The following is a 14,308-nucleotide window of genomic DNA, read 5'->3' as shown; positions in this document are numbered from 1 at the left end:
ATTTCAGAAATGAAGTCAGCATTAACTCAGTTCCTGTCAGAACCCATAAAACTCTCTTGACAACTCTCTCTCCCCCATCGCCATACACAATTAACCAGCCAGTCCTGTGGACCCCACCTCCGGAATAGCTTTACTATCCTTTCACTCCCTCTCTGTTCCCAATTGTTCCCAACCTAGTCCAGGCCACCATCATCTTCTGCTTAGAGAACTGTACGCAAAACCCTCCTAATTGGTCTTCCTACCTCCAGTCTTAACTAAATCCCATTCGTTCTCCACATGTGGAGTAGAAATGACAATCTGCTGATGTCACTCAGCGCTTAAAACCCTTTCATGGCCTTCCAGTGCTTTCAGAAGAAAAAGCTGAACTCCGCACAATGATTTACAAAGTCCTGCATTGGCCAGCTACATCTCCCCGCTCCTAGCCCAGGCCCACTCTAAACTCTAGCAGTGCTCTCTGCTCCCCAGACCTTCTGAATAAGTCTTCTCTGCCTAGAGCTCTTGAATTCTGTCCCTTTAAATTCTAACTTAGATCACTTCATCCAACAAGTGTTCCCTGCCCTCCCATGCCCTGTCCAAATCTGGGTTGAGGACCCTCCTATGTGAATTAATTGCATCTTCTATTACCCCCAGTATGCTACTTATCACATTTTACTGAAGTTGTCAGAGTGTCCTTTGCTAAATTCCCTGAGGGCCACGATGAGTAATTTACATCCCATCATAAAGCACAATGCCTGGCTTAATACTTGTTGAATGAATGAATTTATGACTTCGAATTTAGGTTTCTAATTCTTGCGTTGGCTCCTCTATTTAAAATTAAGCTAGCTTTTGTCTTTTTTAAAAGAGTCCACTACTTTCTCACGTTTGCGGTCCTTACTCTATCTGCCCTAATGCAACTGACATGGTCAACTGACATCAGGGACATGCCACCTCATTCTATACCTTTCCTATATTAGAAACCTCTTGGGATTGCCTCTTATATCCCCTTGGCCTCACTTCCAACTCATGCTACACTATGAAGTACAGTTCTATCAGGACAGATTGGCAAGGTCTGTCTCTCTTGCTTCCTGCCTTTCAGAGGCAACAGCCTGCAGTGCCCACAGGAGTCTGCTCTGCAAATGTACAGATACAAAGTGAAAGTGCAGCGGCGTTAACACCCAATGAGACAACCACTGGCCAGTGGAGAGGAAGCCAGTGGACAAGTACTTCTTCCTCTGGTCCCTTGGGTGGCCAACTCTGAGACACACACCAGAAGGTCTCTCAAAAGGACTGAAATCCAGTCCTTAAAGTGGCAGCTCACACAATAACACATCCTTCTATTCTTTTCCCCCTCCCCTAGTTCACTCTCCCCAGTCCCCCACTCCGTTCCCCAAGACAATTTCTCAAACAAATCATCTGAATGCAACCCCATGTTTCAGGATCTGCTTCCAGAAAGAAACCAGGCTAAGACAGTCTCTTTAGCATTAGAAGTGCTCAGATTTTTATTCTTGCTTTCTTATTTTGCTAGGGGTTAGTAAAGCAGGTAACTTAATTCTTTCCCTACTGTCAACATTGTCCTTCCTATTTACAGACAAATTTCATTTTATTATTAGTGAACACTCCACAGAAGCATGAACAAGTCAAGTCTCCCTATGATGTCTATTTCAAATGAATGGCAGCTAGGAAAATACATTTCTTACAAGAACAGGAATTCTACCCAAGTTTCCATGTTTATATTAAAAACATTTTGCCAGCATCACCTAAAAGACCACTCATAAACAGACTTTTTCGTACCTTCATGTTACAGCTTGCTTATTTTTCTGCAGAGAGAATGAATATTAACATCCACAAAACAGAATCTAAACAGTTTAAAAATACCTTGCAAGCAGATGCAGAGGCTCCATTCTTACACTGAAGTTGGGTGTGAATGATTTTGGAAACCTTCAGGTTGTTACATTTGTCTTTGGGTCAGTTTCTCCAATAGGTAATAGGCACTGTATTGAATATCAAGTGATGCAGACTCCAAAATACAGAGTATTTACTGATAATTCACAAGGTAGGAAAATGTTCAGTCAACTGCAAATTATTTTAGGGCTGATGACAAGCTTGATGACATCCTGGGATATCATCTTTTGCCCCTTCTTTACTTATTTAATCTTTAAGCATTCCACCAATTGTCAGAGATCACTAAAATTATTGGCTAAGCAGTTTTTAAATTCTCTACTTTTACTGCTGCCTTCCAACACCAGACAAAGTTTAAAAAAATTTTTTTTAATTTGTTTTAATCCAGAATGTATGGAGATGGACAATGCTTATAGAATTTTGATGATTTGGGGTAGTAGAAAGGTTTCACTTTTATTACAATAAAATATCCTTGTAAAGTAGTTACATGTCTTCACCAAATTTTCTAAACTACCGAGATCAGAGTATTCAAAGAACTCTATTACTACCATCAGTGACAGTAATCTGATTTGCATATAAAAGCATTTGAAATCAATGTCTTCCAACTCTGATACGTTAAGTGCACACTCCACCTATAACATATTTAAGGCCTAGAATTGAGATGCCACAAAGCTCTCTAACACATAAAAGCAAGTCTCCTCAACACTGCACAGCCTTGCCAGCTATTACAGGGCACAGACCGAAGCCTGCTTCCTCTATGTTAAGATTCACATTTTTACGTGGTTGACGTTTCTGAAACCCAAATGTATCTTACAACTTAGGGAGTCATAGTCTACTTGGCAACATTTTTTCTTAGTGGTACCTAAAATAAAGCACTTAAAATTGATGATGTCTCATATTCAACAGAATATCACAGTTCATCCAGCACTTAAACAGCAGGTGTGGGCCTTACTTTTATTCTTTAACTGATATTTTGGACAACCCCTTCGTGACATCAGAAATGTCAGTTTTCACTGAAACAAAGAAAGTAGCACAGCAAGATGCCACACGTTAGAACCAGGCAGAACTAGCATTTATAGACATGTTTTGAAGCATCACGATAATTCTGAGCCTGCTATCGTGATGCTGGAATCATTTTTATTATTTATTATAGGATTAATTACATTGAAAACTGGGTGAATGACTGTAAAAGGAATTACTTAAAAAATTGTTTCTATTTCATAAGCAAAAAGAAAGATCAGAGAAATATTTCTTGAATAGCTAAATGGAAATCTTCAGTCTGCTTTTCAAAACTTTTCAGTGGTATTTCAGTCTGCCTCTGGCTTACTGCTCACACATACATGCCTTATTGCGCAAAGACTGGCTGGTAAAGATCTGTAAAACAGTATTTTAAAAATTTCTCTGTAAGACTGGTTTTTTTAAAACACCCTTTAAAAATGACAACAGTCATTTACAACTGTTGAAGTTTACCTTAATGAGTCTTGGCTTCACATTTCTTAATAGAAAACGCAAATATTAAAACATTACACTGCTTCACTCTTACGCATAAACAATGTAGGAAGGACTTCTTGTCTTGCTCCATAGTGTCCTCATCAAAAGCCCATGCAAACTAGGGAAATCTAGCTTCTGATTTTTAAACCAGGAGTCATATTAGCACTACACTATAACATTTGGATTAAAAAGCATATCTTTGAAAAGTAGGTGAGTGGGAAAATATAGTAATAATATAATAAAGTGGTATTTTTAAGTGGATGGGGGTAAATTGAAAAAATTAGGAGACTGTAACTTTCTACATTTTCCATATCAAAACACATTCTTCAGGGCTTCCCTGGTGGCTCAGTGGTTAAGAATCCGCCTGCCAATGCAGGGGACACAGGTTCAAGCCCTGGTCCGGGAAGATCTCACATGCTGCGGAGCAACTAAGCCCGTGCGCCACAACTACTGACCCCTGTGCTCTAGAGACTGCGAGCCACAACTACTGAGCCCACAGGCCTAGAGCCTGTGCTCTGCACAACACAAGAAAAGCCACCGCAACGAGAACCCCATGCACCGCAACAAAGACCCAACGCAGCAATAAATAAATAAATAAATTTATTTTTAAAAAAATCTTAAAAAACCCACATTCTTCCAATTCACCAAATATAAGAGCCAAGTTTCCAAAGATATTTTCTTGGTTTGATGCCTGGTTTCTTTATGACACGCAGTAGGCTACATGTTAATTCTATCTCCAGCTGGCTATATCCAATAGCACCATCTTTACTGGCAACAAAGAATTTACGTTTATTAAGTATCCAACAATCAACATTATTCATTTCGCAACTTCAAATGGGTAGGTCAACCTCAAATCTAGACTTGAAACAATTTTTACCCCGAGGAGAATTAAAAGAACAACAACTTAATTCTACATCTAAAATAATTCAGAAGGCCACTGTCCACTTAACTGTAAGTTATCACTGCAGCACATTGTTAGGGGCCTTAGGGAGTTTCGGTAAATTTGCTTTCTTATCAGGCACTGTTTCCCAGTGATTAAGATGATATTATAGCTGACGTACATCCTTTCTTGAGGGACGTGCTACCAGGCTTGGAGAAACCAAGCAAGCCAATATAGGCCAGAGCTCTTTCTGAACCTGGTTATTTCACACACAAAGGCACAATCAGAGTGCGACTTGGTTTTTCTGTGGGCATGTATGACAGAAACTGCAGAAGTATAGAAAAAATGCCAGGGAACCATGCCAGCAAAAAAGAAGGACGGAATAAAGAAAGAAGAAAAGAGGCAAATGAAACAACATAAAATAACATAGTTTGGAGGCTCAGAGTTTTGCGGGATGGGGACCAAATTAGGAAAAACCATCTTACACTAGTTTAGATTTTCAGCAGCTGCTGGCAAGATTTTAGGTGTCCTAGAAATTCTCTAACCTGGGTTAAGTACATAAAGCACTAAACCAAAATTAGGTGCTGTTTTTTTAATAGTAAATTAAAATTCAATACCTTAATAATTTATGACTTAGTTATATTATAGACAAATTAAGAAATTACTTGCAAATATTTCAAAGTATGTACAGAAAAGAGAGAGTGAAATCTAGACTAATCTGTGGTAAAATGTATACTTCTATAAGTAGAAATAGAAATAAAGCTTATTCTAATTATCTCCTCTGAAATACTAAAAGTATCCATAAAAATATTATAGAGCAATATTTAAATTAAAATTAGTTTACATTTCTGATTAAAAGCCATTATTAGCTATTATTTTTGCAATAAATAATATCTGAGGGGTCAATGATGAAGCATTCAATTATGTTCTGAGGATAAACTGAGGTAACATAGGGGAAAACACAGAATGGCGCTGGGGAAATACCATATGCTTAATGAAGTTTTAATATTTTGTAAAACTGGAACCAAAAGGATTTTACTACCAACAAAAATAGTACTGTCGACTGAAAAAAAACGCACAACGTGCGAGTTGTGAGTGAAGTTTTATCTGGGGCAAAATGAGGAAGGACTACAGCCCGGGAGACAGCCTCTCAGAGAGCTCTGAGGAGCTGCTCCGAAGGGGTGGGGGGAAGGTCAGTGTTACATAGGATTTTGGTGAAGGGGGTGCGTGCAGTCAAGCAGTCTCAGCAGAAGGCCGCTGCTGGTCACGAGGAGCAGATGTCTCCGTTCATGATCTTAGTGCTTTTCTAGATCTGAGGAGGTGCAAGACGTGGGATCATAAAACCTTCTCCTGAAAATCTCTCTCTGAAGCCCTGTTCTGCCAGCTTTCCCCAGAGCACAGAGGGCCTCATTCCTGATCTCCACCCTGAACTCCTTTCAGGATGTGTGGGAGGTCGGCAGCTACAGACGATTGTGACTTAATCCTTATAGAGGCAGACGGCTAATGCCAATTTTTAGTTGGCAGTACAATATTGTGCAACATTAAGGGTCAAGTCAAATCACAGTTTACCATGGCTATAAAACCAGCTCCAACACGTCCGGTTACCCTCGTGAGCCTCTTGTGGATCTTATGCTTGTAAAATACCTGTATTAGGTTCTATCACAGAAGTAGTGGCATTTGTTTGCTGAATGACTGACCATATTAGTGGTCAAGTAGTTTTTACTTTACTAAAACTAAGAAGCCACACAAAGTATTAAGAACGATAACAAAAGTGTGAAGCATGATTTCTTGTTTTGTTCTTAAAAAATTCACACAGCTATATGCACAGGAAAAAAAGATCAGGAGAGCATCAAAAAATTAACAATGATGTTACTGCTGTACCACGAGAATGTGAATCATTTTCATTTCCTTCTTAGTAGCGGTTTTATGCATTTGAACAAATTTTCTACTAGTGTTTCCAGTAAATATTTTTAAAAATAATTTAATCCAAAAAAGTACAATGTAGCTGTGACGCAGAATTTTTGAAATCTATACATATCTAACCATCAATTTAAAAAGCAACCTAGCACACGTTTACTTAAAAATCATTTGAGGAACTTTTGAAATCCTTTATTTAGAGTAGGCAGAGGTCCTGAATTGAAAAACAAAAGACCTATTTATGAACAAAAGAATCTCTTTAAAATTCTCCGAATTACTTTAGTTTGCCAGCCCCTCCCCCCATGGTACCGTACAGCAGTAAAAACAATAGGTTTTTATTGTGAGGCAGACTTTTTAGCTGAGCAAACAACCATAGAACCCGAATCCCCAAAATATGTGGGGCTGCGGGGCATGGGTTGAGGGCAGGGAAGAATAGGATTTCCAGACGTTCTCAGCAATTCAGGACAGGGGGAAAATGTAATTTTTCCTGCAAGGGCCACTGATGCACCTTGTAACCAAAGTCTGTTTTACCGACACCCATGGTGATCAGCTGTGCCTTGTGCAGAGAAATTTAACTACTGAACAGCTGAAAGGAGAAACAAGATTTAGTGAAAAAAGCACCATGCCGACTAACAATATTGCCCATATTAAGCTCTGTATTTTCTAAGTCAGAGTTTGGGTCAAGTAAGAGTAAAACTGGCCCCAGAGAAGAGAGCAGTTTCTCACAGATTGCCATTTGAAACTCAAATGACCATGTTTCACAGCATGCTCAATGCATTCCAGCATGTAACTGCATTTTAATTTCCTAAAACCACAGGATGTAAGTGTGATTTCAAATAGTTTCTGGACTGTGATATTCAATACTGATAAAACTGTATGGTGTCCTCCTCGAAGTTCCAACGATCCAGCATATGGAAAAGGACCTTCATTTTCTTGGAAGCACTATTATCAAAGAAATTAACTCCTCTGGCTTTTGTAAGTGAATCCTAAACAATGAATATTAAGAGCTAAAGCTACTGTCATAAGAAATGGAACTTAGATTACAGGAAATGAACAGGCTGTATATTCCTCACTCACCAGGGTGTTGTACACCCTGGACAAAACCTGCAGGTATGAGACTAAATTTTCTTTGCCATGAAATGCTCATTAGTGCTTACTTTGGAAAATGAATTCAAAATGTATTAACATGAATGAATCTTTACTTGAATGTCCATTTAGTACATGGAAATCATGCAGTCACCTTTTCAACTTTATAAAACAGGGAGAGCCTGTGACTTTTATTATTATTTTTTCCTGTGACTGTTTTAATCTCCAAGTATACGCAAGAAGAGAAGCAGATCTATTTTAAAGAAAATAGATCAAGAGGGAAAAAGGGAAGGTGAAATTGTGTCATAAGTTTGGGAGTCGGAACCAATTTGAGATCATATTATTATTCAGTTGGAAGGAACTTATAAAGACAAATTTTTACATGTGAACATCAAACAATGTACTAAGATGTTCAACAATTTTCACCACAGGGACTGGCTCTGACCTGACCTTGAGAAAAGATAAAGGGAAAAATTCTTTTGAGAGGATAGAGTGGTTAAGTACAGTTGACCTTGAACAACACGGGTGAACTGCATTAAGTCCACTTACACTCGGATTTTTTCAATAGGAAATACTACAGCACTACACGATCCAGGGTTGGTTGAATCTGAGGCTGCAGGTACAAAGGGCCAACTCTAAGTCGACTATACATGGATTTTCAGTGGAGGGCTGGCGCCTAACCCCCAAGTTGTTCAAGGGTCAACCGTATATGCTTTCCTCTAAAATACTATTGCCTTTTGAGCCTGACTCCAAAACTAACTGACAAATTCAATACGTTTGTTTTTAAGCAACAAATCTATTTAATTAATGAGGTAGAGCTTAGAATGAAACTCTGATCAGTAATTTAAGGTACAGGAATGCAAAGCTCTGGCTGCTCTACGAAACCCAAATATCTAGAAAACCTGGAGCTAACCTCGAGGTGCCTGGCACGTGGGCCCCTATGGCCACTCTTCATCAGATTCTAAGGTATCATCATGTGTAAGAAGTGCCCACTCTTGATTTCATAACAGCCTTTCCAGGAGATAACAAAATACAAAGGTACATGAACCAATTTTTTAATGAAAGAAAACCTGATTTGTGGGGAAAAAAATGCACATCTTAGAACAGAAGAAATAACTGCGTTTCTTTCCTCGTCCTCTTTGTCTTCCTATTTGATTTGTCCATTTACTTTCTTCCTTTCCCCTGACCTTTCCATTCCTCTTTCCTTCTTTTTCCTAAAGTTAGCCTAAACCACAGGTGGCTAGTAGGAAAATGTTTGTGTTCTTAAGAATTTATGCATTGGGCATCTCCTTTGGTGGGCTGTGAAGATAGAAAGGTCAAAAAGCATCCACGGAAACACCCAGGAACTTCAGCCTGGGGGAAGACATGCAGTACAACTTCATGCAACTCATCACAGGGCAGGAGAGCATTAGGACTTGCGCCTGACGAGCAAAGCCACAGCGAACACGGTGAGGGTGGGGAGGGCCGTGCAGAGGAGAACTGCTATAAACGGTGAGTGGTACTCAGATGACAGGGAGGGCAACAGATCTGCATGCTTCCTAGGAGAGAGGGATCAGGGCACATAAAGGCAAATGCAGAAGAAACCTGTGGCATACATGGGATGCAGCCCCCTAACCTGCCGAACAATCACCAACACCACAATAAGAGGGGGCTATTCTCAATGTGTTTGTTTTATTTTAATCCTCATTATAGCTCAATATGAAAGGTCTTATTATTATCTCTATTTTGAAGGCCAGGAACCTGAGGCCAGAAAGATTATTAAACTGCCGAAGGGGACCCAGTTTACCAGCTGATGATGGAGTCAGGGTCTGAATGCAGGAAGTCTGGCTCCAGGGCTATACTTTTAGTGTCTGTACCTGCTACCAGTGCACAGTATCCAAAGGAGAATAATAAGAGATAAAATATGGCTGGGGCTATTCTGGGCAGGAGATAGAAGAAAGGACAGAAAAGAAGAAGCACCAGGGATGCAAGAAGTCAAGGAAGTATCATCACAAAACCCATCACAGCCGGCTGGCCCTCGCGAAACCATTCCACAACTTTATCTGGTCCAATTGGTCGATACTTCTATCTTCTTTACGTTGGCTAAATGATCCAGTGAACAATTTTTATGCACTGTGATAGTTGTAAAAGTAACGGAGAACAGTGTGAGCCCTCAAAGCATGCAAAAACTAACCCAACGGAAGAAGCTGTGTCAGTAAGTAGCACAAGCACATGAGGCTTCAGCATTTATTTGCAAAACCATGACTGTGAGTGTTGTGTGCCTGAGTGTTGTGTGTGTATGCACACGCAGCGTCTCCTTCTATCCGACAAACACACGCATGTCCGTGCGCAGGTACTCACGCACACTCCACAATATATAAAAAGCTACCAGACCCTGTTAAGGGTCACAACCACGCAAGCGGATTCTGAAACAAGGCCAATGATTTCCGGCCAAGCTCTGCTCCAAACATACCTGCTTCTGGGTCCTGGTTGAAACGGCAGTACTTGGAGTTCTCAAGTGAAGGCAGGCACTGCTCAATGGGTACCCAAACGTATGTCTCAGGACACAGCAAATCAGACGGTCTATACTGACCCTAAAGAGAAGTGAAGGAAAAAGGCACAGGCATTACTAACACAGTAACTTCCTAGTTACTAGACTCCAGAATTCCAGGAAAAGTTTTAATCACAACGTTAAATGAAGTCAACCAGAAACAGCTTTACTGTAAATACTAAACAACCCTATTAGTAACTGCTTTCCCAGCTCAAGAATGCACATTTGATCAAAAGGCTCTCAAACAAGTGTATCACCATTTGGGATGCCTCTGCTCATTTGGAAGATCTGAGTTTCTACTTTCTTTTGGAAGAAATATTCAACATATGATTCCTGCTGAGCTGACTGCTAAGAATACCCAGTGTCAAATTCAAGCTGTCTCTTAAGTGCCAGTTAATAACACAGTGAAATCTCACATTTGACAGCATTATAATTTACACATGAAATAAACACTTTCCAAAATGGAATTTCACTATCCTTAGTCAGAATTTTTTAAATTTGTAAGCTCAGCTGATAATATTCTTTCCATTCTAATGTACTAAAAAGTACTGTCTGGTCAACATGCTTCCATGAGCAATCTAGACTGATAAATGTAAAGAAAGAAAAAAAATTTTAAATTACAAAAATTTCAGGGAAATATCTGTGATAATAATCCTCTAAAGTTTCTTCAAACACTCTATTTTAGGAAAAATGATTTATGTATTTATAACCCCATCATGTACCCCAAATATAAAACAAAGACTATACAACAGATACTGAAGAAAAAAATCATTCACCTAAGGGTAATTTGGTAGCCAATTAACAGAGGATAGTGCAAATTATGTGAAATCACTTAGTGAAAATTTTTAGACATATCAGTTAATTAAAATTCCACATTTCTCTAAATTTTAAAATTCAAAATTCATCATAGAGGTTAAATCTAAACATTAGTTTTCAATTTTTTTAACCTACAACCCATAGTAAGAAATACATTTTGCATTACAACCTAGTAAACCTATATGCAAATATAAAACTAGAAACAAATCTTTTACTATAGAATGCTTACCCATGTTATGTAATCCTTTCTTTTCTACTCTACTTCATTTTTTTAAAATGATGCTCTTGGACTATTTAACACCAAAATTGCTTTCATAAATAGCAAATGGGTCACAAGCTCAGAGATTGAAAAACACTATCTAGTGCAAACCCCATGACAACGAATACTGCTGCTTAAGGGCTTAGCACTGTTACACGGCTTCATATCAGAAAGGTGCTCTATAACCAGCCTACCACGTGTGAGCAACTGGTAAAGCATCACTTAGGTTTAAAATGAACACCACACCCTCCCAGCATTCAAAACATTCAGAAATCTGTAAGCTAATGGAGAGACTGTACATAAAACACATGAAAACAAATCAATTCCTTTCAAGAGGTTGGCAGAAGAGTTCAAGGAGGATATGGAGTTTTAACGGGAACAGATTCACTGGCTAAGTCTGGGGCAGGCTGAAAAGGAATGAGAACAATCTAGACGAAGACTACAGCATAAACAAAGATGCAGAGTTGGGCCTAGTACAAGATAACTCTGGGGAACGTGAAATAGCAGAGCACTGCAGAAATGAAAAGGTAGGTTGGGGATCAGCTTCAGATATCATGTTTTGGACTTTATTCTAGATGAAACGGGAATGCTTGCTGCCTGAGACAGAAGGCATGAAAGTATGAAGACCAGAACTCAGGTCTCTGACTCTGATCTTCCTGCAGTGTTCACGGCATTGCTGATGCCTTACTGTCCTAGAGCAATAAAGGTCACCTAGAAGGGGCAGGTCTAGGTGGGCCACACACTCATCTAATATTAAAATTCGAAGCACGGGGTTATTTAGAAATGAATTAATAATTTACTTAGGAGGTGTAATAAAGCCAGTTATTCCACTGATATCTACCTTCTCAAAAGCAATGTCATTCTCTCCATTAATTCGGGAAGTATTTTATTGGGAAAAGAGACAGTATGATGCGGTGCTGTCTACATTAACAAATCTGAACACTAGATAGCAGTCTAAAGCAGTGGTTCTGAATCTTTTTTTTTTTTTTTTTACTTTTTGGTTATGGACTATTTTGAGAATCTAATGGGAGTGGCGGAAGCTAAATATACAAGCTAAAGAAATAAAACTTCTAGGGGAAAAAAAAGGAGTAAATTTTCTTGACATTGGAGTATACAAAGATTTCTTAGAACACAAAAAGCATTAACCATAAAAGAAAAAATTGATGAATTGGACTTCATCAAAATTACACTGTCTTCAAAAACTTACTAAGAAAATAAATAGGCAAGCCAAAGATTGGGGAAAATATTAAGAAAACCTGTTGTATTAGACAACATATTTGTATCCAAAACATATGAAGAATTTAACAACTCAATAGTAAGAACAATCCAAATTTTTTAGAAGGCAAAAGACTTAAAAATTTTGCCAAAGATATACGAATACCTAAGAAACCCAACATCAGTTACCAGAAATGCAACCTAAAACTATAATAGGATACCACTGAATACCCACTAGAATGGCTAAAATTTAGAAGACGAATAAACACGTTCTGGCAAGGATCTGGACCATCTAGAACTTGTGTTGGTTTAAAATGGCATAACCATTTGTGATAAATATTCTTGTATACACATCATTTGTGCATATGTCTAGGGTAAACTCCTTGGACTGGAATTGCTGGGTATAAGGGTTTTAAGTTTTATAGCACAAAACTGTTTTCCACTGAAGTTGGGCCGTTTTATATTTCCATCGGCAATGTTATGTATGCAAGTGCTACTTAGCCCACATTCTTATCGACAGTGTACTATCAAAACTTTCCATCTCTGCCAATCTGAGAAATGGCATTTCATTGTGGTTTTAATTTGCACTATGTATCTTTCCATATGTTTAAAGAAATTTGCATTTTTTTTCCTATAAAGTTGGCCCATTTTGTTGTTAGATTTATGGTCCTGGTAATTGGAAAATGCTTTATATATTAAGGAAATTAACCCTTAGTTTGTAAAGTATGTTGTACTTTCCTAGTTTGTCTGTCTTTCGACTGTGTGTGCCATGCTCTTTTACCATGTAGAAATCTGGTAAATGGTCAAATTTATCATTTTTTAAAATGGCATCTGGGCTTTGTAATATAACTAAAAAGGTCACTTTCACTCCAAGATTATAAAAACATTTTCATGGTTTTTTTCTAGTACTTTTATGATTTCACAATTTTGCATTTACATTTATGCTCCATCTGGAATTTATTCTGGTGTAAGGTAGAAGAAAAGGATCCAACCTAATTTCTTTCAGATGTTTACCAAGTGGCCTCAACATCATTTTTTAAACAATTATCGTTTTCCCCACTGATTTAAAATTTAAAATGTCTTTTTGATAACTTACTAAATTTCCAAATATATTTAGATCTCTTTCTGGACTTTCTATTTATTCTGTTACTCTTCTGTCTGTGTAATCATGTACCAGTGCCATATAGGTTTAAATATTAAAGCTTTATATTATATTTTAATATAATATCTGGTAGAGCTAAACCCCCCTTATTGCTCTTCATCTGCAGAATTTTCTGGTTCTTCTTGCTTAATTATTCTATGATTCTGCATTTAATACAAAAAGATTACCAATATGAATAAGGAAACTAATAAAAATGGATGGTGTATCTTGTCTATTGTGATGGCAGCATATAAAAGAAGAGAATCCCAAGAATGTCTAGTAAAAGGGAAACATATCATCTTAAGTTAAAAAAAAAACAAGAAAAAACAAAATAAAACCCAAAACGTATAAACGACATCATTTTCTAATTTAAGATAGAACTAAATGCTGACTGGCTAAGATGCACAGACCAAATTTTGGGGAGGAGGGGGGAAATCAGCCATCAACTATGAGTCTCTTAAGATAAAAACAGATACATTCCATGCAGACATTCTGATTCATTAGCAGCCACCTGAATCCAGGGCCTGGATTTAACAATGATGCTGACAATAAAAAATACTCAGTCAATGAACATTAAATGACTCCTCACTATGCGACAGGCACTAGGTGCTGGGAAAAAAAGATGAACAAATGCACGTCTCTAGACAATTCACAGTCTACTGGGAGTGACTGACCTGGAGAAAGATAAAGCACACATGAGAATATATTAAGTGTGATCATGCACAACTGTCCAAAGTTCCTAAATTTTCACAATGTTCTTTTAAGGCGGTACTTAATATTTTACTGTTAACTCTTTAAATACTCAGGTTATCTCACTGAAAAACCATACATGTACACATTTTAACTTCTGATCATCCAAAATCAAATTTTAGATTAGGTTAAAACATTATTTTTCTCCTCAGTACAGGCTTATTTCAGTGCTTTAAATATTGTCTCAAGCCATCAAAGAATGCAAGGAGTTTTATGAAATAAACCACTTTGAAATGTTACGCTTTCTAAGCTTAGCTGGTAGAGAGTTAAGTGACCGAACTACTTGCAGTTCAATTTAAAGTTGCCATCACACAAATGAAAAATGCAGAGGCTTGAAAGCTGCCC

General features: G+C 38.0%; 1 protein-coding gene across 16 annotated transcripts in view; it reads right to left on the bottom strand.

Moving 5' to 3' along the window:
- ATE1 (arginyltransferase 1) overlaps positions 1 to 14,308 on the bottom strand; it is a 225,460-nt gene that overhangs the window by 96,810 nt on the left and 114,342 nt on the right. For 12 of the 16 annotated variants that reach the window (XR_012326870.1, XR_002177332.3, XM_019940147.3 and 9 more), the window contains one exon: positions 9,705 to 9,825. Coding sequence is in view for 14 of the 16 variants with exons in the window: in XM_019940147.3 (XP_019795706.1) it covers positions 9,705 to 9,825 (121 nt within the window). In the remaining 2 variants the exon portion in view is untranslated. Of the gene's footprint in view, positions 1 to 1,344; positions 3,253 to 4,994; positions 5,562 to 6,726; positions 6,753 to 6,774; positions 8,791 to 9,704; positions 9,826 to 14,308 lie in introns of those variants that run through there. The other 4 variants (XM_073793883.1, XM_073793884.1, XM_073793885.1 and 1 more) reach the window with 4 other exon arrangements.

This window comes from Tursiops truncatus, chromosome 16 (genome assembly GCF_011762595.2).
Source record: "Tursiops truncatus isolate mTurTru1 chromosome 16, mTurTru1.mat.Y, whole genome shotgun sequence".
Taxonomy (NCBI): Eukaryota; Metazoa; Chordata; class Mammalia; order Artiodactyla; family Delphinidae; genus Tursiops; species Tursiops truncatus.
Note: the sequence above shows the minus strand (reverse complement) of the source record. Positions and strands in the feature narration are given on the sequence as shown.